At 44.6% G+C, this 22,920-nt stretch overlaps 1 protein-coding gene across 2 annotated transcripts in view; it reads right to left on the bottom strand.

The window, feature by feature from the left end:
• The window catches only part of NR4A3 (nuclear receptor subfamily 4 group A member 3), a gene marked incomplete at its 3' end in the record, with an annotated part of 33,419 nt that extends 13,278 nt beyond the window's left edge, over positions 1-20,141 (bottom strand). The window contains exons 1-6 of one of the 2 annotated variants that reach the window (XM_079706303.1): positions 19,970-20,138; positions 19,031-19,102; positions 16,801-17,759; positions 13,060-13,189; positions 12,426-12,598; positions 2,331-2,530 (exon numbers count right to left, since the gene is read on the bottom strand). In XM_079706303.1, the coding sequence (XP_079562429.1) occupies positions 2,331-2,530; positions 12,426-12,598; positions 13,060-13,189; positions 16,801-17,759; positions 19,031-19,061 (1,493 nt within the window). In that variant the 5' untranslated portion in view covers positions 19,062-19,102; positions 19,970-20,138. Of the gene's footprint in view, positions 1-2,330; positions 2,531-12,425; positions 12,599-13,059; positions 13,190-16,800; positions 17,760-19,030; positions 19,103-19,969 lie in introns of both variants that reach the window. The other variant, XM_079706304.1, reaches the window with a different exon arrangement.
• Positions 20,142-22,920: the final 2,779 nt, after the last annotated feature.

Raw genomic sequence — 22,920 nt, 5'->3', positions numbered from 1 at the left:
GGATGCTCGGGGTAGGGCGTCTGCTCTCTTATTGCTACAAGCAGTTGCTGGCTCATCCTGGGACTCATGGATGGTGGGAGTGAAGCCCAGTGCCCAGTCTCTCTCTGCAGTGAACACAAGACTGTTCCCTTCAGTGCTCCTTCGCACTTCGCTCCTTCGACTTCTCTTTCATTTCCTTAAATGTCAAAAACTGATAAGGCCCGAGGCTAGACACTACAATTCCATTGTGCAGACTCTAAAAACACCAAGTTCCTGCAAGCGCCAGAAGTCAATGACAAACTGAACAGTGGTCTAAAATACAAAGAGTCCTTATTTTGTATTACATTCTCTGCTTTAAACAGTGGGACTGTAGAGGGTTATTTCTCAACCCACCCAGATAGTTTATATTATGTCCATAGTCATCCCATTCTTTTCTAATGAAAGGTGCCCTGGAACCTCTAGTTAGCACCACTTCGCTGTGGGGCCTTGGGCACTCCTTTAATCTTTCTGAGTTTCCTTTTCCTTATCTATAAAACAGGAATTATAATTGCTACCTCTAAAGAATGTTGTGGGAATTGAATGAAATAAAGGATTTGAAAGCCCATGCACAATGCCTGGTATACAAGAGGCCAATGAGTGTTAGGTGTAACTTCATTCTGAATTCTAGGTGGTCCTTACCTTAATCTTAAATTCCTTTAATTTTCAAATCTCTTGCCACATATTTCTCTCTCTTGGCTTTCTGCATTAACAAGCTAATGTCTCTTTAATTGTGCTTCTCAGATGAACAGCTTTATTCATTCATTCACTCAGGAAGTATTTCCTGAGCACAGAGCCTGTGCCGTTCCTTAGCCAGACACTGGAGAATACCTGGTAAATAGGGTCTCTATGGTGCCTGCTCTCATGGAGCTCATCACCTACTTAATCCTTTGCTGCCTGCCTAATAGATGGAAGTCACATTGCTGGCTCAGCGTGGCTCCTGCACACAGAGGATTGTAACTATGCTGACTACTGGCAGCCTAGTAGCAACTCCACCTCAGTCTCTCCCACAGATCCCTCCCCAGAGGGACGCACGGGACCGAATGATTCAACCTCAGGGTTTAAAACCCAGACCTCATAAGCTGTGACAAAGCGAGAGAGAGGCATGGACATATATACACTACCAAACGTAAAATAGATAGCTAGTGGGAAGCAGCCGCATAGCACAGGGAGATCAGCTCGGTGCTTTGTGACAGCCCGGGGGGGGCGGGGTGGGTGGGATAGAGAGGGTGGGAGGGAGGGAGACGCAAGAGGGAAGGGATATGGGAACAGATGTATATGTATAACTGATTCACTTTGTTATAAAGCAGAAACTAACACACCATTGTGAAGGAATTATACTCCAATAAAGATGTAAAAAAACAAACAAAAAACAACAACAACAAAAACTGAATAAATAAATGTAAAAAAAAAACCCCAGACCTCAGAACACCGGCATCAGAATCGCTGGAGCATGACTTAAAAATGCAGATTTCTGGACTTCCTTCAAGGTAGATCCAAACCAAAATAGCTGGGAATGAGGCATGGGAATTTGCACTTTAAGTGAGAGTTTCTGGTAGTATGGTATGAAACTGGGGAGGGGGTGGTAGGGAAGACATAGAGGGGAAAGGTGATGATTTTTCCTATAAAATTGGTAAAATGTTGGTACCATCTCCTATAAATATATAACTAAAAGGAAGCAAGAAAGATGAAATTTAAAATGCTAATGTGGACTTTAAGAGAGAAGCTTAGATCCCAGGTTCTGGCTTTTAGAAAAATCAGTTCCTCTTTGTGTTTGGTGTCACTGAGTGTCATAAGTTGAACCAAATCTTTTGATCCAGAAGCTATTCTCTTGGAGTAAACACTGGGGGTTAAGCTGTGGGAACTCCAGCGCCCCGTCTGGTGTATGAGAACAGCAACTTGTTAAATAGAAACTTGGGAGGTAAATGCAATGTTCAAAACAAATACTTGCTCCCAGGAAATACCTTATGCACCATAAGAATCTTCCTGGAATCACAGAATGTGAGCTACAAGGGGCTTTAGAGAACACCAAATCCAACATTCTCATTTTACAAATTACAAAGAAGGAAACTAAATGAGGCAAGTGACCTGCTCAGGGTCTTAGAGCAAGTCTGTATTAAAACTGAGACTAGAACCCAGGAGTCCTGGCTGCCAGCCTAGGGCTCCACCCACTGCTCAGTTTTTTAATGCCTGGTCATATTTCATATGTCCATCTTGAGCAAACTTTTCACTGCTGACTTAGTTACAAACACAGCAGTTTTCAAACTTCTTCAAAGGAAGGAGTGGACTGAGGAAGATAAAATAAAAGTAATTACCTGATGGAAAGTCTGAGAACAAACAGCTCCAAAAAGGCTGATTCTATAAGTAATGTCTGATCTTCTTTGGGGAGATCAGTAAATCCAGGAATCTTTTCTGCCCAGCTTCTAGATACATCAATGGAGGCTGTTAGAAGGTTGTAGAACTGTTGTACATGCTCGGCATCTGTGCCTGCAGCGGCCTGGTCAGTGGGACAGTACTAGAATGCAAACCACAGATAGCGGCGTTATCTCAATCCAACAGGGATAACAGCATCATTTGCAGCTTGGCTCTTCCAAGATTTTCAATACCTAAATCCTTACTTTTAGGTGCCACAGTTTATAAAACCTTTTTGCATTCACAGTCTCATCAGATTCTCACAATAGCCCTGTGACATAAATAGAGTGGATTCTGTTACCACTTAATAGGCAATGAAATTTGCTTAAGTCCCATTAGTGCAGTGGTTTTCAATCCTGACTGCAATCATCTGGGGAGCTTTAAAAAAAACACTCATGTCTGGGTCATATCCACAGAGATTCTAATTTAACTGGTCTGGGATCGGGACTGGTCATCAGGAATTTTAAAAGCTCCCCAGGTGATTCCAAAGGGCTGCTGTGTTGAGAACCGTTGCCCCAGGGGGTTGTGTCTGCACCAGCCTCCAGGAGCCACAGATTCCCTAAGGCACAGCTGTCTCCAAACAAGATGCTTAATTAACCCCTGGTTCTCAAACTGTGGCCCCTGGCCCAGCAGCATCAGCAACACCTGGGAATGTGTTAGAAATGAAAATCTCCAGCTCTGCCCCAGACCTACAGAATCAGAAACTCTGAGGGTAGGCCCAAGAAACTGTTTTATCAAGATCTCCAGGTGAATTCTCATGCACAGTGAAGTTTGAGAATCACGGAATTAACCAATACGAGAAGATGGATGCTTGCTGCAGATGGATTTCTGAGAGATAAAACAAACAAGGAAGGGGTCGGGGAGGAGTGTATCCTTGGCAGGGCCCAGGCAGCTGTGTGCCATCAGACTCAGGGCTCGCGGCTACTAAAATTAATGAAAATTAAATACAATTTAAAATCCAGTTCTTCAGTCACACTAGCCATATTTCAAGTGCTCAATAGTCACATGTGTTTAGAACATTTCCATCACAGCAGAACACCCTATTGGACATCATTGATCTAGAGGGCCCCGGGAGAAGAAAGGTACAAACAGGGATAAAGTCTCGACACAGCTTTTAGATATGCTGGTAGAGTCTGGGTTTTGCTTGAATCACTGGAGGAAGATCTTTCCTGTGTCAGGAAGGAAGATTGATACAGCGAGATAATAATCAAGGGACAACGAACAACACAGAGACTTAGGAGATGTGCAAAAACATTCATGTAAATATGCACGTCATTGCCTTCACATGAACACTGCTGAGTGTGCTTTTGTCTCTCAGTTGATCCTCAAAGGGCATGGATTTTAATCCTTATTTTACAGATGAGGAAACTGAGGCTCAAAGAAGCTTGGAAAGGTTAATACACTTTCCCAAGTTACATAACCAACAGTGGTACAGCCAAGACTTAAACATGGCTCTGTGATTTCCAGTCATACACTTCCTAGCTGTTAATAGGTCTGATGTTACTAGCTGGTGGCATGTAGGATAGTTTTAAAAAGTATTTTGCTTTGCTTTAATTGGAGTTCTCCATGTATGTATACATTTGGTCCCATATTTTGTCAACACAGTGACTGGCACATAATTGATGCTCAATAAACCGTTGTTGAATATTGTTCCATGAAAGAACAGTCAGGGGAGTGCCTAGGTTTGCAACAATACTCTAACCTGGCTGGAGGACAAACAGCCAATAAGCAGCCAAGTGCTTACTGTAGAACTACACAGGTGTGAGGAAATGAGGCACTTGTCTTAACTGGTCTTTTTTTTTTTTTCTTTGTGTTTTCCCAAGAGGCATCATGAAATAACAAAAGAAACATCAGACAAGGAGCCAAGCTACTTTGATCCTAGATTTGTCTAGGCTCCTAATTTGTGAAATAATGTAGTTCTGCTGCTATAGTTATCTGGGGTAAATTACTTCACTTTTCTGAGCCTCAGTTTTCTCCTCTGTAAAATGGGGATAATATCTTCCTTAACATTTTGTTGTGATGATTAAATGTGATAATACATGCAGAGGACCTGACGCATAGAACGTGTTTAACACATGACGACAGTGATGATACTGATAACAGTTTTGATACTTGAAGTTATCACTGTCCCTCAGCTTCCATATTTATAAAATGGGGAAGGGGTTGAACCGGAAGGTTTCTAATTTTCAGCCCTGACTTTTTCTAGGATCCCATAATATCAGGTCCAGTTCAAAGCCCTGGCTCCTCTGTTCCCAATAATCCACCCAGGGCCTGGATTCTGTGAAGCCCTGGATGTTCTGCGTTGTAATGGACCATGGAAGCAAAGTCCAGGAGAAGGAAGCAGTCATCCTTCCCACAGATATTCAAGGATGATAGCATGATACTGGTGTCATAGACACTCCCCACCACTTCCTTCCAGCACACATACTATTAACTGGAGGAGAGTGGAAAAAAAAAAGATTTTATTTTTAAACTTTCTCTTCTTCTATGAATCTAATTCCATATGCTCTCCAGGGGCAGGATGAAATTCAGGGCAGCACCACCTTTAGAAAGTTGACAGCACTACATGTGAAACTCCCAGGTAATTCAGAGTGAGGAAAGAATGTTGGATCAGGCGGTAGGTCATGGGGACCTCCTCCAGACTCTGGCACTGACTTGCTGTGCAGCCCTAGACAAGGCACTTAACTTCTCTGGGTTTGTTTCTGCCTCTGAAGTTGGAAGTGACTAGACTAGCTGATTCCTTCTGGCTCTTGAATTCAGCTATCTTTCTGTTACTGATTTCTAGTTTAATTCCGTTGTGGGATTGACGGCAGACACTGTATGATTTCTATTCTTTTAAATGTGTTAAGGTGTGTTTTATGGCCCAGACCATCATCTATCCTGGTGAATGTTCCATGTGATGGCTCTTGCATTTGATGATTCTAAATGTTGCTAATCACACCAGGTATGATGGTATTGCCTAGAATTTGATACTGATTCAGCATTATTGTTTTAAAATAGTGTGTTAAATGGAGAAAAAAAGACTAAAGAATGTCAAGGAATGGGACCTAACAGCTCTCTCCTGCACTGAAGTCCCTGAAACCATGGCTCACAACTCAATAATCTCCCTGCTTCCAATATTTGCTCAGAATCCTCCAGAGCACTTAGCTTTCCCCCAGGGTCCTCTGCAGGCCTCCACCCCTGCTGGGCTCACATTTCATGCATCCTGCACACGGGGAAATGCAGTTGCTGCCTGTGTATGCGGTTTTCTCTGATAGAGTCCAGCAGGGAGGAAAGCCAGCAGGCCCTGTGTGCCAGACTCCAGCCAGACCCTCTGAGCTTCACCTGCAGTGATTCTGGTTCACATTTCAGAATTCTGGAGCCAAACTGGATTCAGCCTGAGCCACCAGTAACTTGGGGGTGACTGGAGGGTCAGCATCAACTGCTGGGGGGAAAAGACAAACCAAGTATCCCCTCTACTGAACATAAGATTTAAAGAAATGGAACAAAACGTTGTAGAGTCTTTCTCTGCCTGGACTAGCAGTTTATAAACACCTCGCTAAGGAATACTGTACGTGGAGTTGGAAGAACCAGACCCCCATCTCTGCTTGTTTGCTCCCCTACATCCCTCTGTCTCTGGGATAAGCAGCTTTGGGGTTCACCAAAGAAAAATCTAGAAATACTTGTTTATTGACCATTCTAATCAGACATAGGCCAAATAGAGAAAGACTTTAAAAATGAATCTTTTTTTCCTATTTATGCTTTTTATTCCAGCCTATATGGATAATCAATAATCAGGTTTTACCACTAGTCAAAGACACAGTATTGCATTTACTGATAGCTAATGTCTAATGCAGATTTCTCCGAAGCACTTAGATTGAGAATCTAGAGCTGCAAAAAACAATGAATACTATTTAAACTAAATTGAGTTGACACATTTCAAATGGCAATACCATGGCCATACAGGTCAGATTTCAGCCACAACCTAGGCCTAAAATAAGTTATTTGGGAATTACATGAGACCCTTGGTGAACACCAGCCCTAAAAGTTAGCAATGTGATGTTTTCATAGCAGAGTGGAATCTCCTATTTACTCTATCTCAGTGTCAGTCCACGCTAAATATGTAAAATGTCCTAAGAACACTTTGTTTCCACTTAGAATGTTACTTTTCCCTGGGTCCTTATATTTCTTTATATTTTAGATGTTATCATTCTATGAGCCAAACTATGTATACATATTCTTAGGTTCTTACACTTTAAAATGTGACACTTTAAAAAGTGGCAATGAATATATTTTATCCCAAATTTCTTCTTTTCTGATCTAATTGCCTCCCCTCTCTAAAAAACCAAACCAAAATCAAAAAACCCTCCTCTCTTCCCGTCAATGGGATCACTGCAGTTACATATTTGTTTACTTTCTGTCTCCTTCACTTGCGTATAAGCTCCATGAGGGCAGGAGCTGCATCTTGTTCAATAACGTGTCCACTGCTCTGGAAGAATTGTTAAATGAATCAATTACTTTCTGTTAAACTTATCTCTATTGCTCATTCCTTCTCAACCCCAAGAAAGTCGGGAAATAGGAGATACGAGGTAAAATTGAATTGTTCTTATTAAATCATATCGATCGTTCTCAAGGCTTAGTGTGCCAAAGAATCATCCAAGGTCCTCTTTAGAATACAGATTCCTGCCTGCCTTCCCCCGTCCCCCAATTCTGAGTCAGTAGGCCTGTGTGTGGTCCCGAGAATCTGCATTTTAAGCAAACACCCTGACTCCCTTCTGATACATGCAGTCTGGGCACCACACTTTGGGAAATGCAGACCTGTACCCACAGGGGAATCAGAAGGTCAGGGAAGGAGAAGGCTGGAAGGGATCATGGCAGTGCATTTAGTCCAATCTCCTCGGCCTTCAGATGAGAAAACAGAGGCCTACAGCGGGGCAGAACTTGCCTGAAATCATCTAGTGAATTGGTGGCAATTTGAGAGGGTCTTCTGAGTAGCTTCATGAAAGCACCCTCTTTGCAGAATCTTCATGATGTTTACTTTGTAGGTTTAACCCGTGTCAACCATGTTGTTTCTTAGGCTATCTTGTTAACATATTTAAATGCCACTTGCTGGTGCCTGGTTTTATCTGGGCAGTGTCTCTTGTATTTGGAGTCTGTTATTATACTAAGTGACACCATTACCAGAAAACATTCTAGTTTGCTGGAAAATACTTGAAATGACCAACTAATGAGGATGTGAAGTGCGTTTTCTCATTCGTAATTATGCAGGCTCTGAAGACAAGCCCAGTATCTATATATACTTGTAATGCTCAATTAAAAGCAACTGTGGGGTACAGAATAGCAATATTTCAAGGAGAAACAAATCAAATGTGACATGTTTTGACTGCAGTGATATACAATGATCTGAGCTCACTTTTGAAGGAGAGAAGTTTGGCCCAAAGGAGAAGAAAAGTTCCCAGAGTCAGGAACGCTTCACAGAGTGAAGAGCCCTCTTTCTGGCCTTGAAAACCCCCTTCCCTCTGTGACTTGGAACAACTCCTCACCTCCCTTTCCCACAAACGAGGAAAACACTCACTTACTACCTTAAAGGCACATAGGCAGGTACAAGATTAGAACATACCTGCCTGGCAAACATTTTCTCATTTCTCTGATTCACTGGGGGAAGGTAGCATCTTTTTTTTTTTTTTTTTGCGGTACGCGGGCCTCTCACTGTTGTGGCCTCTCCTCTTGCGGAGCACAGGCTCTGGACGCGCATGCTTAGCGGCCATGGCTCACGGACCTAGCTGCTCCGCGGCATGTGGGATCTTCCTGCACCAGGGCACGAACCTGTGTCCCCTGCATCGGCAGGTGGACTCTCAACCACTGCGCCATCAGGGAAGCCCGAGCATCTTTAATAAATTGTTTTGGCCAAGCCAACTGTCTGACTCAAAACTGACAGGGCATATTCTTATTTAAAATGTAAAAGTATGTATACCACTATGATATAGATTAGGCAGGAATAAATGAAGAAGAGACTTTCATTTTTCACTTTATTCACTTCTAAATGCTCTGCCTTTTATAAATTACTCTTATTGTAATTTTTAAAATCTAATAAAGCTTCTATTAAAAAAAAAAACTAGTACATTGCCATTAAACAGAAGTGGCAGTATGGTGAAAGAGAAACATATTACTTTGAGTGATGAGATTTGGGTCTAACCCTAGCTCTGCCACTGACCTGAGGCAAGCCACTTAGCCTTTTTAAGCCTTTATTTACTCTTCTGAAATATGGGTTTTGGATTAGGTGACCTCAAGATCACCTCCAGTTCTATGAATTAATAAATAAAAAACGTTAAGGAGAAGGTAATATGAACATTGAATTTCAATGAATGACATTAAAAAAAAATGACTGAAACCATAAATTGTACCACATAAACTGGGTTTAAGTGAAATTATGTAAGAATGTATGTGATGGTGCCTGGCTCAAAGTAGGCATTCAATAAATTCATTTTGCTTCATTCATTTTATGTTAATTTTTTTTAAAAGAGAAAGAAGCAAATTCAATCTTGTGAAGTAACAAGTTGTTTAACAACACATATTCTTATATGTATATGTATATATATTCACTTGCATTTGTGGACAGTAAGGTAAACCCTAGAATCATAAAATCTTAGCGCTGGAAGGAAATTAGTATCAGCCAAAATAACCTCTCTCCTTGTGAGGAACCCTGTTATGTGTTCTCCTTAGTTTCTTCTTGTGTTGATGAACTCACGCTTCCACAGCAGCTCTTGTAGCCAGGAGAGCTCTTCCTTGTCCTCAGAGTGAGCTGGAAGGGCCCCCTCCTTCACCCTCTAGTTCTGCCCTTGGGAGCAACAGTCCTCTTGGCGACAGGGTCAAAGTGTGACCTAATCCTGCCAAATCTTCTCCCTTTCTGTCTACGTATTTCCATTTCCTCCAACCATCCCTTTCGAGTTTCCAGAAACAGTGTATCCACATACACTGCGTCCTCTTAAATCCCAGCATGGAACTGAACTCCATCCTTGAAGTGTGGACTGACAGGACCGAGTCTGTGGGACACCATCAACTTGGTTCTAGTCCCATGCTTCTACTACTGAGGCCTAAGCTAATTTAGCATCCCTCCCTTCCACTGCACACTTGGTTGGTTCTCACTGAATGTGTATGGAATAAACTCCTGAGATCTTCTTAACATGAACCACTGACAGGCCATGCCTCTCCCATTTAAAAAAATTCTAAATGCTGAGCTTCACACTTATTTTTGTGACCTTTCTTCACGATGGTTTCAGCCCATCCTGTTCCAGCTTGTCGAAATCACTCTGAATGTTGACACTGACATCCATCATATTAGCGATCCCTCCCAGCTTTCTGTCATCCGCAAATGTGATCAGCATGCTTTCTCTGCCTTCATCCAAGTTTTTGATGAAAACTCACTGTATTTTATTTGAAAAGACTTTTAATATAATTGATTTGGGTCCAATTTTTGATAATTTTGTAAAGCTATCTAAAAGCAGGAGAATCCAAGCTATGAGGTTCAACCCAATTCCAAAACAATGCAATTAAAATAAATACGCTTTACAAAATTGAGCCAGGCCCCAAAGGTAGTATCAGTGTGACCCAGACTCTGGCATGGTCAATCTGTTATTTTGGGCAAAGCTAACAATTAAATTGGATAAATGTTTGTTGATGAGAATGATGACTCTAGTCTAACACCCTGAATGGTGCAGAAGCAAGCAAACACGGTGGATTGATTTTTCACTGTGAGGCAGTTACTAGCTGGGACAACTCAAAGTACGGGGTAGGGTTTGCCGCTGAATAACTAATTAGGCCATGTAGACCAATAATTGGATAATTTGGCCCCCCCCAACCCACCAAATCACTTCGTGGACTAAACCTCTGGACTGGCCATCAGTAGTGATTTCAAATGCCCCAGAACAATGTCAGATTGTGTGCTGTAGCCTCAGTGAAGGCAGTGCCAAGAAGCTTCATTAATTCGGATGAATTGCATAAGGGAAGGCCAGAGTTGGCTCATGGAAAAATTTTTATTCCCAAATGCTTTTCTATCACCCACTCACACTGAAACCAGAGATGCAAGGAATTATGGTTTTAAGAGCACAGGCTTTGGGGGCCAAATTGGGCCCACTTGGCTTCTAATTCTATCTCTGATACATATTACTATGTGACCTTGGGCAAGTCAGTCCTTTAGCCTTTCTCAGTTTTAATCTCATCTATGAGAGATCATAACACTTACCTTAGTGGTTTTGCTACATAGTACCTGACATGTGTAGTGTTTATATTCATTAGAACATTCAACAAAGGATAGAATAAGAAGTTTTGGTCAAGGAGATAACATACAGGGCACTGTGCTAAAGCTTTGACAAGTATCATCTTATTTAAACTTCCCTGGGAAGTTAAACCCTGGGAAGTAGATATTATTATTATTACTCCATAACACAGATGAGGAAACTGATGCATTAAAAGATTTAATCAGTTGCTCAAGATCACCCAGCTAGTACATGATGGTGCTGGGATTTTAATCGAGGCCTGCATGGTTCCAAAACCTAAGCCCTTAATCACTGCATTATTCTGTTAGACTATTATTTGAGACTTGACTTCAGTCAAGAGATGCTACTTGTAATCAGAGTAAGAGTCCTCAACCTTTGATGCTAAGGGTCTACCATGCTTCTCATATGAAGTCTTGTGCTCAAGTGTGGAGAGGAGGCTTCACAACCTACAATGAGGGAGGGGATGAGGGAAGGAAGATCACAGCAGATACACAAATCACCCCTTCACTTCTGTCAACATTGCAGCCTAAAAGGAGGGCATATGGCAGACACTCTCACACTCTTGGCCAGCCCTTCAACCAGAAGTTTGAAATACTGATTGGACCTGGAGAGGGCAATCTGGTAGCTGCTGCCAAGCCAAATCAACCAACTGGGGATCCCTGGACTGGTATCTCTCTTATCTGTGCGTAAACTGTGTTTCTAAGTTTTCTTGTCTTACGGTGGGATTAACCATTCGTACAGTTCATGCTTCTTTCAATAGTTAGATGAGACAAAGTACCACAATGCCTAGCATGTGGAAATTGCTCAATAATTGAGATCTTTTTCGTTTCTTTTCTTCTTTGGTGAGACCCTGTCTTACTAGAAGTCTGCTTTTCTAAGTCTCTTTTTAAACTGCCTTCCAGTAATGTTTATACCTTTGCTCAGAAAATCCTTTCTCATCATTCTTCTTTGTGTTATCCAAATTCCTGGGAATTTGCAGGGTTCAAACTGATGATATTTTACTATATCCCATATGAAATTAAAGTGTTAATATATTTTGGTTGGCTTAAATAACAACACTGGTAATCATTTACAATTTTCAAATGTTTTCTCAACTGTCATTCCTGTGTGACTGATGTTCAAAACATCCCTCTGAGGTTAAATATTGTAATCATCTCCACTGTAAGGATGAGAAAGCCAAGAGCAGGAGCCAGGTGACACAGGCAGGAAGCAGCAGAGGCAGCCTTCCATCCCAGTCCTCCTGACACCTCCCGATGTCAAGGCCAGAGTTTACTCCTCTCCGTCAATGGTTTAATCCCTCAGTATAAGCAGTAGGTCAGTCAATGCCCGTGCAATTGGGTAAACTGTTTAAGGATAACTTGAAGCTTACCCAGACGGTTCGGTCACAATATGGAAAAAAAAAAAAAAGTAGTCACTTTGTCTAAAGCATGAAAGAAATGTACAAATTGTAATTCACCTGTGCAGATTTTCATTGGCACAACCATCAGGAATCCTGCAACAATGGGTATGACAGGTGCAGCACTGTCAGGCTCATTTGTTAAGGCATTTAGAGATTCAATAAGGCAAAAATTATTTGGTGCAATGGATGCACTGGAATTGCTAAGTGAAGTGAAAAATAGAGAAAAGGTATGAAAACGGTTGAGCACAGTGCCAGGCACAAAGTCATTCAATCCACTCTTACTACTATTACCATGAATAGAGACCCTGACCATTCATTCAAGAGCAAGACATCATAAAACTTACTCTGGAATAATCGAGATCTCTGGGCGTTGAGTCTGTTAAAGCTCGGACGAGGGCATTCATCATACAGATTGGAGGAGAAGGTGGAGAGGGCTGAGAGGCTTCCTGCTGTAATGGGCTCTTTGGTTTGGAAGGCAGCCGACCTCTCCTCCCTTTCAGACTATCTGTACGGACGACTGATACCGAGAGAAACAGAGAAAAAATGTCTTCAAAGATATCCATGAACAGCCATAAATCACAAAAAGGAATCAAAACACTTCACAGTTGAGCAAATCATTAATGAGACCAACCATTTAAAAGTAGTAATAAGTTTGGAGTAATAGTCACACAATGATTTAATGCAAGTTGAAACAAGCAGCATAAAAGCCACCCATACTTACATTTGGTAATGAATTAGCCCTAAAAAGTCTCCTTCTCAAATAGAACAAAGATGTATGTACACAAGCTCTCTATTGATTTTGAGAAATTAGAATAAGTAGACCTCAGCTATTTTTGAATGTAAATACACACCATAAAAATAAAATGTTGAAAGAAAGGGAAACTAGGAAACTTCACCATTCTAATGTAAATATTAACTTTTTCAGTGATATCTGAGAATATTTATAAGCAAGCTGGACAAAAAGCATTATATCCATACCTTCTTTAACCATTCCGACACTGAGACACTTCTGAAATCGACAGTACTGACATCGGTTTCGACGTCTCTTGTCTACAGGGCAGTTTTTATTTGCCAGGCAAACATATTTTGCATTTTTCTGCACTGTTCTCTGAGGAAATACAATACATACAGAGATAGTCAACTAATAGTTTCTGGAAAGAGGTAGGACCTGACAAGATGTATTTTAATTACAATGTGAAAAGCGACAGTGCAATTTGTATAATTAGATAAATTTAATTTCCTAACACGCTAGCCTGCAGGAAAAACAATTTTATTAGTGTTAGCTGCTGACAATGAAAATCATCTCGGATTGTTCTGAAGCAAGTCTCAGGAGACACCCAAGTCTGAATGATAAAATCATATCTGAAATTACCAGGTCAACATATCATACCTTGGAGGATTAGATTATCTTCACTTTTAATATCCCTTTGGGAACAATTTTCTACTTGTTCCACTCCCCTGATTATTGCTGACCTTATTAAAATAAAATCAAAATTATCTGGGATGTACTTTGCTGGATATCACTATTGTAAGTCAAATATCACAGAAACTGGCTTTGTTCCCCAATAGAGATGAAATCATAAAAAGCAAAAACAAGGACTTGTCTAGTTTTAACATATAGGAAATAATGTTTTAATGCAAAAAAAATCACTTAATCAGCTTGTGTAGTGTATTTTATTTTTAAAAGAATGGTAAACTGTCCATTTCTCATTTTTGAAAGCAAAATTGTAAAACGGGATACTAAAAACTGCTATCATATCCAAGAAAGAAGACAAACAAACAAACAAACAAAAAGAATGAGATAAAAGAAGGAATATGAGAGCCATATATTTTCAATGAAAATTCCCATTAATTGGTTATTTCATAAATGACTATTGACACAGACACCAAATAACCATACTGTAAAAGACGTATTATAAAACTTGGGCCTGGTTATAAAATACTGTTGTATTCTTTAGAATCACGTATAATTTTAAAATGAAACATGAAATAATAAAGGATATTTTATGCTCCAAATATAAGAGAATGCTTGATTTTTTAAAAAAAATTAAAAACATTTGTGCAAATGGATGTGTATTTACCACTCATTCAGAAATTACCTGAATCTATTCAACTCCAAATAGAGCAGAAAGTTGGAATTTATTTGGTAAGCCTGGGCTGCATAAAAAAGAAAGAAATCCAGGTAATTTGGGATTGGTGATCTACTTTGTGTCTAAAATTCTAAATAGATTTACTTTCTATCTTTTTTAATTTTCAGCAATTCTCAACCCCCTTGTATCAGTTTTCACTCTATCACCTTTTAATTTCATTTTAAGAGATCATTTCTAAACTGCTTATATAAAATTTAAAGCCAGATACATTTTCCCTGCTTTAGCAGGTGACTAGTTTAAAATGCAAAATTTCCAAAACACAAACATACTTCTGAGGTTTCCACCATTTAAATTCGCAGCAGTTTGTAAGGGTAGGAAACTTGTGTTTCCTAAATGAAGCTCTCTTTCATTGAACATGAAGTAATTTAAAAAACTCTATTTCTTGCCATTGTCCTCAAGGATATCCTAGTTTCAGTGCTGGTGGCATTTTGCTTCAGGTATACGTTTTCCCAATAACCTCAAACCTTCCCCACATTTGTGTAGGCCTGCACAATAGTTTAAGGACAGGGAGAGATCGTTATGGTTCAATCACTGAATTCCCATCATTAACTGCACTTCATGTCACATTTTTAAAGAATTCAATTTAATGGTAGAAAGCCACTGGGTAAAACCTGCTCCGGTTCCCTTAATTAACAGATCTGTGGGGTGGTTCTCCTTTATCCTACCCCTACCCTTTCAAGTATAGATTTGTTTTCAAGATATTGCTACAGAAAAAGGATGCTGTTGGGGAACACTTAATTGACATTTCTAGACGAGGAATGTATCACCACTCCTGTATTTTGGTCAATTCAGGGGTGATTATATTTGTGGATTACTTGTACTTCTCTTGTTTTTCTTTCTTTTCCCCCTTTCAGCTGCCCATTTCACTGCCCTTCAGCATTTCCGCTGAAATGCTGTAAAAAGCAAATCTGCTAAAGGAATGCAGTTACTTGAAAGTAAACCTTGAGTAGTTAAGACAGAAAAAAACGGCTAAACCGACGGTTCTACATTTAAAACATCATAATCCTGCATATCTCCTGTATGGCAGTTAACATACTGCAAAATCTTTCCATAAGCATTTTCTCATTTATCTGCAGAAATTAATCACATGATTCCTATCTCCAGATCAAAAATAACTGTTGCTTGTTGGTATGTATACCAATGCACACGTGCATTTTTTTATAAATGTTTGTATTTTCATTTATAATGAACTATTCTTTTATGGCCCTTTAAAGCTTATAAAGTGCTTTCATAAATGTTTCTCTCATTTAATACTCACAGCCTTTCTCTGAAATTTATTCACCTGATAGGGAAACTGAGGCCTGCAAGGAAGTGTCATGCCCAACATCATAAAATTGTTAGGTGACAGATCAAGGACTCCTATTTGAGTGTTCTGACTCCAATTCCAGCATGCTCCCAGGTACATCCTATTGGCCTCCCAAATCCTCATTATCCAATCAGCATCCAGCTTTTCCTCTCCCTCCACCCTGCCCAGCACTGAAGGCTAGGAAGTGATTATTGAGCATTCGGGGGTTTGCAAATGCCTGACATAATAGCCAGAGGAGTGAGGAGTGGGGAGGGTGGCATAGAATTAAGTGTCTGAAGAAGTCTGGGAGTCAGTAGCAAAAATAGAGCTGCAAGAGAACAAGGCCTGTTCCCCCTGAGTGGTGAGAAGAGCACTGAACTCAAGAGTCAGGAGAAACCAGCTGGAACTGTCCCCATGTGCAACTAAATCACCTCTCTAGACTTCAGTATCCTCCTGGGCAAAATAAGGGGGAGGCTGAAGACCCTCCCACTATAAAATTCTCCTTTGGGTCTCTGAGATAATGAAGAGTGTCCCCACTCTGTGTGGTACAGAAGTGGAGTGGAATGGTGAGACCCCAGCTACTATCTTCTACAGAGCAAGCTGCCTCAAACTGCATCCACCAGCTGCCCCTGTCTATTCTGCAGCTGCAGAGCTGTGAAGAGGACATGCACGTTGAGGTTATGCAAACATGAGTTGGCATCCTGCCTTCATCTCACTCTCTGAGTGTGTGTCCAGGGGCAGTTAACCTCCCTGAGCCTCCATTTCCTCATCTATGAAACAAGGGTAATTAAACATTCAAGACGCTGTTAGTAAAAATAGCTAGTGGGTGACCAAAATTCAATGTCAGTTCTGTTTGAGTCTAGAGTCCTAGCTCTTCCTAGGATGATTAAATGAGATACAAATACCCAGGGCCTGGCACACAGACTCTATTCCCTCAGACATCCTGGATGGACAGAAGAGGAACACAGTGAGGTGTTTGCATTTTTGAGGTCACAGATCCTTTTGCGAATCTGCTGAAAGCTCTCTCCAGAAAAATAAGCAGGAGGTAACGCCAAGTCAGGAAGTTCACAGCCCCCTCAAGCCCGTCTGGGCCTCCTGTAATGGACTTCAAGTTAAAAAGCCCTGAGAAAGTGGGTGTGAGGGTGCTAGGAAAGGCTACTGAAATGCACAGTATAACCAGTACACCTCTCAAACCGGGAAGGGCCCGCTTAGACGCTCAGTCGAGCGGGTGTGTGGCGATGCTGGCTGCGGAGGGGAGAGGGAGCCGGAGGGGCGAGCGCTCACCTTAAAGAAGCCCTTGCAGCCCTCGCAGGTGCGCACACCGTAGTGCTGGCAGGCGGCGTTGTCCCCGCACACGGCGCACGTGCCCTCGCCCGACGCCGAGCTCCTGTTGGGTGGTGACGGCAGGCTGGGGCTCTCGCCCAGCAAGTTGGATGCGGTGGGGGAGGCCGTGAGGCCGAGCGGCGGGAAGGCCAGCGCGGCCGCCCTCTTGGCCAGCGGCAGCCCATAAGGGTGGCCCTCGAGCGCGGCTGCCTGGCTGCCCGCGGCGGCGGCGGCGGCGGCTCCCAGCGGCAGGCTCAGCGCGGCGGCGGCCGTCGGGTCATAGCCGAGGTGGTGGCCGCCTGCGGGGCTGGGCGCGGGCGGGTGCGGCGGCGAGGGCTTGAAGGGGAAGAGCGGGAAGCGCGCTCCTGCCACCGTGGGCACCGCCTTCATCGGCTGGTCGAGCAACGGGCCGGGTGCGATGCAGCCCTGTGCCGAGGACAGCGTGTCCTCCCACATCGCCCCCGCCTGCTGGGGGAAGCCCGGCGTGGTGGGGGTGGACGGCGGGGACTGCTTAAAGTACATGGAGGTACTGGGCAGCACCTCGTCCTCCGGGCCGGAGGGGGGCGGAATGGATGGCTGCTGGTGGTGGTGGTGGTGGTGGTGGTGGTCATGGTGGTGATGGTGGTAGCCGTGCGCGCGGCCCTCCTCCATCTTGATCAAAGGCCGGGGCCCCGACGGCTGCATTTGGTACAGGCAGGAGGGCTTGAGTTCGTAGTTGCTCGAGTAGCCCTCCATGAAGGTACTGAAGCTGGGCAGGGACGTGGTAGCCGTGGCCGTGATCTCGGTGCTGCCGAGGTCCATGGTCAGCTTGGAGTAATCAGGATTCATGATCTCCGTGGTGTATTCCGAGCCATATGTCTGTGCTGCATAACTGGAACCTGGCGGTGAAGGGCTATACTGGGCTTGCACGCAGGGCATATCTGCAAGGGAGAGGAAAAAGGTCTCTCAGAAGCAAGTCAGCACTCTTCATAGCTAATAGGTAGCAATGGACTTGTCGCTCTCTAATATGGGAAATAGAGAGGAAGTGACATTCTTTCCACATTCTAGTATCATAGACTTAGAGTCCTTCCTTCCTTCCTTCTTTCCTTCCTTCCTTCCTTCGTCCGCTGGGAAGAAAGTTGAATCCCTGACAAACTGCCAAAGGGGCCACAGGTTGCCAAAACCCAGCCTCCTGAGGACTTCTGTGCCCACCTTCCCTCCCTTGCCCTGTCCTCCACTATATCTGTGAATTTTGATATCTTCCCTCATAAGCCCAGTTGTATTTTTAAAAGTGGTTTTGAGCCCTAGAGATTAAATGAAGTGACCTCAGCCACAAATTGGGAGGACAAGAAGAAATCCAGTGAATGCCATGTTGGTTTCTTTTGGGTGAAAGAGACCACTGGTCCCCCAAGTCACACGCTTTGATTTGTAAACCTATGAGTTAGTAAAAGAAAAAAAAAAAAAGGTGTCCTACATGGGACTTACTGGCCCAGTGACATTCTAACATTTTATGAGTGCCAACTGAGGCTACCCACACACATTGTGGTTGCTTTCTCCCACCCTCTCCCTACTCCTCCAAGCAGGGCTAGCAGCCTGCTCAAACTGGACCCCTGTTGATTTCAGCCAGCTAGGTGGTGAGGTAGGAACCTAGGTCCAGGAAATGGACTCGGGGGAGTTTGCACCATCTGCAAAGAAAAAGATCAGCAGCTGCAACAAAACACCCACCAAACCTGCTCTCTGCCATATATGTGTGTGTGTGTGTGTGTGTGTGTGTATCCCCCCCCATTCTAAGAAATAAAATATATCAGTGGCTGCTTTATAACAGTAGTTTACAGTTGTCATAATAGGTTAGTTATCTACATATTTTCTTATGACAGAAGAATTAGCACCCCTAGAAAAGAAAGTAGTTTCTTAATAGGTTTAGTTTCTCTCAGCCCCCAAAGCAATGATATCTGGAGTGCTTACTATTGTTCAGAGAGGTTGAACTGGATGAGAAAGCCCTGAGAAATATTGGATCTAGTGGATAATTTATCTAATTATTTCCCTTTCTTTATGGTTAAATATAAATAGTAAACTGGGCAGTTTCTGGTGGTTGTTTTTTCTGAGCCAAAGGAAAACCACGTGCTTAACCTGTCTTTGGAGTCTATGGTGTAAAAGGTGTGACTAATAGAAAAGTGAACACTTTACATCTCCTTTGACATCTTTCTCTTACCCACATTTCCAAATCTGATTGAGTCATACATGTATGGGATGAAATCTTGACTTGTAAAAAGGTGTTGAGGGCCTGGTGGAAGAAGCAGTGATGAGGAGGGGCCAGTTCAAGCCTTTATTTTCCGAGCGCCCTACAAACACTCATTAGTTTGAAGTTAAAAGAGCACTTATCCTGCTGTCCAGTTGTTGGGGTGAAATGAAAGGCTAGTCATTTAAAAGAAAGAACACTGCCTGATGTTTCATTTGTTCTCCTCCCTTGGATTTCTCCATGAGTCTTTTCTATCATTCTTCTTTGCCAATCCCTACCTATTGCTCTTCTTTGTGTCTTTCTGAGGTTTCCAGATAGAAGATGAGCTTGCTGGGACTGAGTTCTATTTATCTGCATCTCTTTGGCCAGGCACCTGGTATCCCTTTACCAAATGCATAAAGAGGTATTACAAGCCAAACCTGCAATCCTTTCTTTTGCCCAAATCAAATTTACTCCTTGGTTTTCAGCTCAAATGCTTTCTCTCTTTCCCTTTGAGCTTCAATAATCCAAATGTCTGCACCCAAATGATTTACGTTTTATACAAACAAAAATGCTTTGCATTGTTCGAAATGATCCCATAACTTAAATGCGTTAGCATTAAAAGTAGAGCAAATATGAAGACATTAAAATGTATAAAAGATCCAAATCTGTTGGTGTATTTGCATTTTTCTCAGGAAAAATATCTTTGAGCAATACGATTAATTTAATCTGGCTGCTCCACTAGGTAGCAACAGGGTGTGGTATCCAGAGGAGATTCGTGCAAGGAAGCCACCTGTGCCATGAAATTCGCGGCCAGCAGTCACTCGCTGTCCTGGCGCTGGGCAAGTCGACCAGCCTGCTTGCTGGGTATGTGGCTCCCCCACCCACATATCCCAGCCCGGGAGGAATAAGGAGTCGCGCCTTCAGACCTACCTGGAGGATATCTTGCGCGCTGAATGGTGGGGCTGGGGGTCTCTCCAGCGGAGGCTGAGAGTGGAGGAGGCGGGGACGTCCGGCGGGGCGAAGCGGCGGAGGTGCTGCCCGGCTCCGCTGACGGTCCAGTCTCAGGGCTGGGGCTTGCCGGGCTGCGCTCTTCCGCAGTGGGCTCTGCGGGCACCAAGAGAGAGGACAAAGGTCACAGTGAGACCACGCTGGGTCACCGCGGCCTGGACTGGGCGTACAGAGGTGAGGGTTGAATAGATCTCTAGAAATGCATTAATTACAAAAGAATTAGAAGGGTAAGAAAGCAGTGCTTAAGGTGACCGGAGTCCCCGGGCAGCAAGCATCACAGCGCCTTGGAGGAGCCGAGGAAAGGCTGTCCGCGCTCACCGCGGTTTTGTGGTTCCCGAACCGAGGCTAAAAAAACGCGCAGCCAGTCGTCGCCCAGAAATTAATCCATCTGCCCCCACAATTGGTTCCAAGCTAACGATGTCATGAAAACCGAAGAATGGAGAACACTTGAGGAAGGAGTTCCGCCCGAATCGGAGTCTGTGAGTGTGCACGAGCGGAAAATATTTTCCAACTTCGCCCGCCCCCACCCCTCAAATACAAATTTGACACGTTGCATAGGAAAGGCACAGGGTACGGAACGAATGCATGAATGCCCCGAGGAATTAAGAAAGTCCGCGCTTTTCATTCTAAATGCTAATGGAGCTTCGCCTCTATTAGCCGTGAGTTTCGGGGGCCAGGGGTCAAGCAAACAAAAGGACACAGTGGAAATAGGCCGGCGCTGGAAACGAGGCACAAGGCGGTTGGCGTTTGCGGCTGGTGGTGAGAGGGAGGGAGGCCCCCTGCGCCCAGCGGGCGGTATCCCAGAGGGTGGGCGACTTCGAGGCTCGGGGCCATCCGGCGACCCGGAGGGGGGCACATTCCGGAGGGCGCCGAGAGCGGCTCTGGGGCGAGCGTCTCTGCGCAAAGCCTTAGCAAAACTTTGTAGCTAGAAGCGCATTTCGGCGGGCCTCGGGTAAGGATCCCACGGCCCCAAACTCCGGCGTATAGCGCCCCCTTTGCCCGGACCCACTCGCAGCTTAAGGGATGGGAACGGGGACTCGAAAAAAAAAAAAAAAAAAACCCAAACTACCAAAATTCCAAAAACCTCGGGAGTGCGCGGGCCGCGGGTGTCGGATAAGTTTCGTCTCCCGCCGCCCCTGCGCCCCGGGCTTGCCTGAAAGGAAAGAGGGTATCGGAGCCCCCAGATCCGGGGAGCCCTCGACGGCCAGGAAATGGGGGATTCCCTTGCCATCCCCAACCCCAGCCCCAGCTGATACTACAGAAAGCCTGCGCTCGCCCTAGCGCAGGCAAGGGCGGATCTTCCCACGGCTGTAGCTTGCGCTTCCCGTCCCTCCCGCATCTTCAGTGGGAGTCTCTGGCAACCTCCCACCACCTCCTCCAGGTGCCCGCATTCCCGCCCTTCTCCACGGCCTTTCAAGCGGAGTCTTTCTCCAAGGATAGGCCTCTGACTGGGGTGGGCGAGGGTAGCGTCTCCCCAAGGAAGGGGCTCCCCTCGAGCGCCCGGCGTTCGCGGGGAAGAGCCACACCGCACTTCCTACAGCCGCCGAGCCGAGCGCCCCTCGGCTATCTCCGCCCCCCACCCCCCCGCCCCGAAACGACCGGTTACCTAGGCAAAGCCTCAGAGCCTGGAAACACGTTGCTCCGCTCCCGCTCGCGGCCGCCGCGGCCGGGAGCACGGAGCCTCGGGGTTGTAAATTAGGAAGAAATAACTACCTCTGTCAAAGCCCCTTTCTTTCTCGTGGGCAGACGAAAGGAACACCCCCGTGTTCCCCTCCCCGTGGTGAAGTGTGTGAAGGAAACCGTGAAACGCACCATTGTGACCGGGGCTCCTCCACGGAGTTTCCAACCCTGGGGAGCGGGGGCGGAGGTTGGGCGGGGGCAGTAGGAGTGGAGAAGAGACCGACAGAAAGGCAAAGACAGAGATTCTCAGAAAGACAGAGGGAGAGGAGACAAACCGCGGGGGAGAATTTCTGCGAGCGCACGGTCCCAGGGAAGCGGGGGTGGGGGTGGGGGGTGCGGGGGGAGGGAGCGGGTGTGGAGGCTGCTGTGGCCTAAGGGGTCTTTGATATTCACATTACGAGCGTCTTGCTCAGATAAGAGAACTCGAATAAACTCAAACTTCATTCATTGTGCTCAGCAGCCGCGTTAGGAAGATGTTCCTTTCCCCAGCTCAGTTCTATAAAATATTTCTCCGTCGTGGGAAAAGACGGCTCAGGATTGGATTCGCGATGAAATGACTGAAGGGCGCCCTGTACCTCTCTCCTGGCACCCTAGGGCTCTGGGATAATAGCCCGAGATTTCTGATTACCCAACTCCTTGCAGCTCTTCCCTCTGGAGAATCCGTGGGCATAGTAAATAAATGACAATCTCCAAGAACGTTCTTTGGAATGAAGGGACAAATGCTTTCTCCCTCACGACTGACCCAAGCTTCCAACAGGTTCGAGAGGTGCCTTTGGAAGTCAGCCTCCGCAGGCTGCGCCCGCTTGACCGCTCTCCTCTCACCACCGAGAACTTTCATTTCTATGAAGAGTAAAACACTACGAGCAACTTCTCCAAAAGCGCGAGTTCTGTCAGTTAAGAGTAAAACACGCCTCTCCCATACTGACTTAAGGCCCGGAGGAGAGGGACACCGTTCCCACGCGTGTCGGGGCACTGGGGTCGGCAATTACACCCGATTACCTCCGAATGGAAAAGTGTAAACGGGCAAGTCGGCGACACAAGGCAGACGTGCCTGGTGGAGCCCCAGGCTCATTTCAATACAATAAGCCACATTCCTACAATTACGCCCTCTTTCCTGAGATCCTCGGAGCGCCGCTGCAAACTCCGGCCGCTGCTGACCAGGCCCCTTCCCTCCCAAGCTTCCTCCGAGTCAA

This window comes from Hyperoodon ampullatus (genome assembly GCF_949752795.1).
Source record: "Hyperoodon ampullatus genome assembly, chromosome: 6".
In the NCBI taxonomy this organism is placed as follows: Eukaryota; Metazoa; Chordata; class Mammalia; order Artiodactyla; family Ziphiidae; genus Hyperoodon; species Hyperoodon ampullatus.
This window is presented reverse-complemented; position numbering and strand designations above follow the sequence as displayed.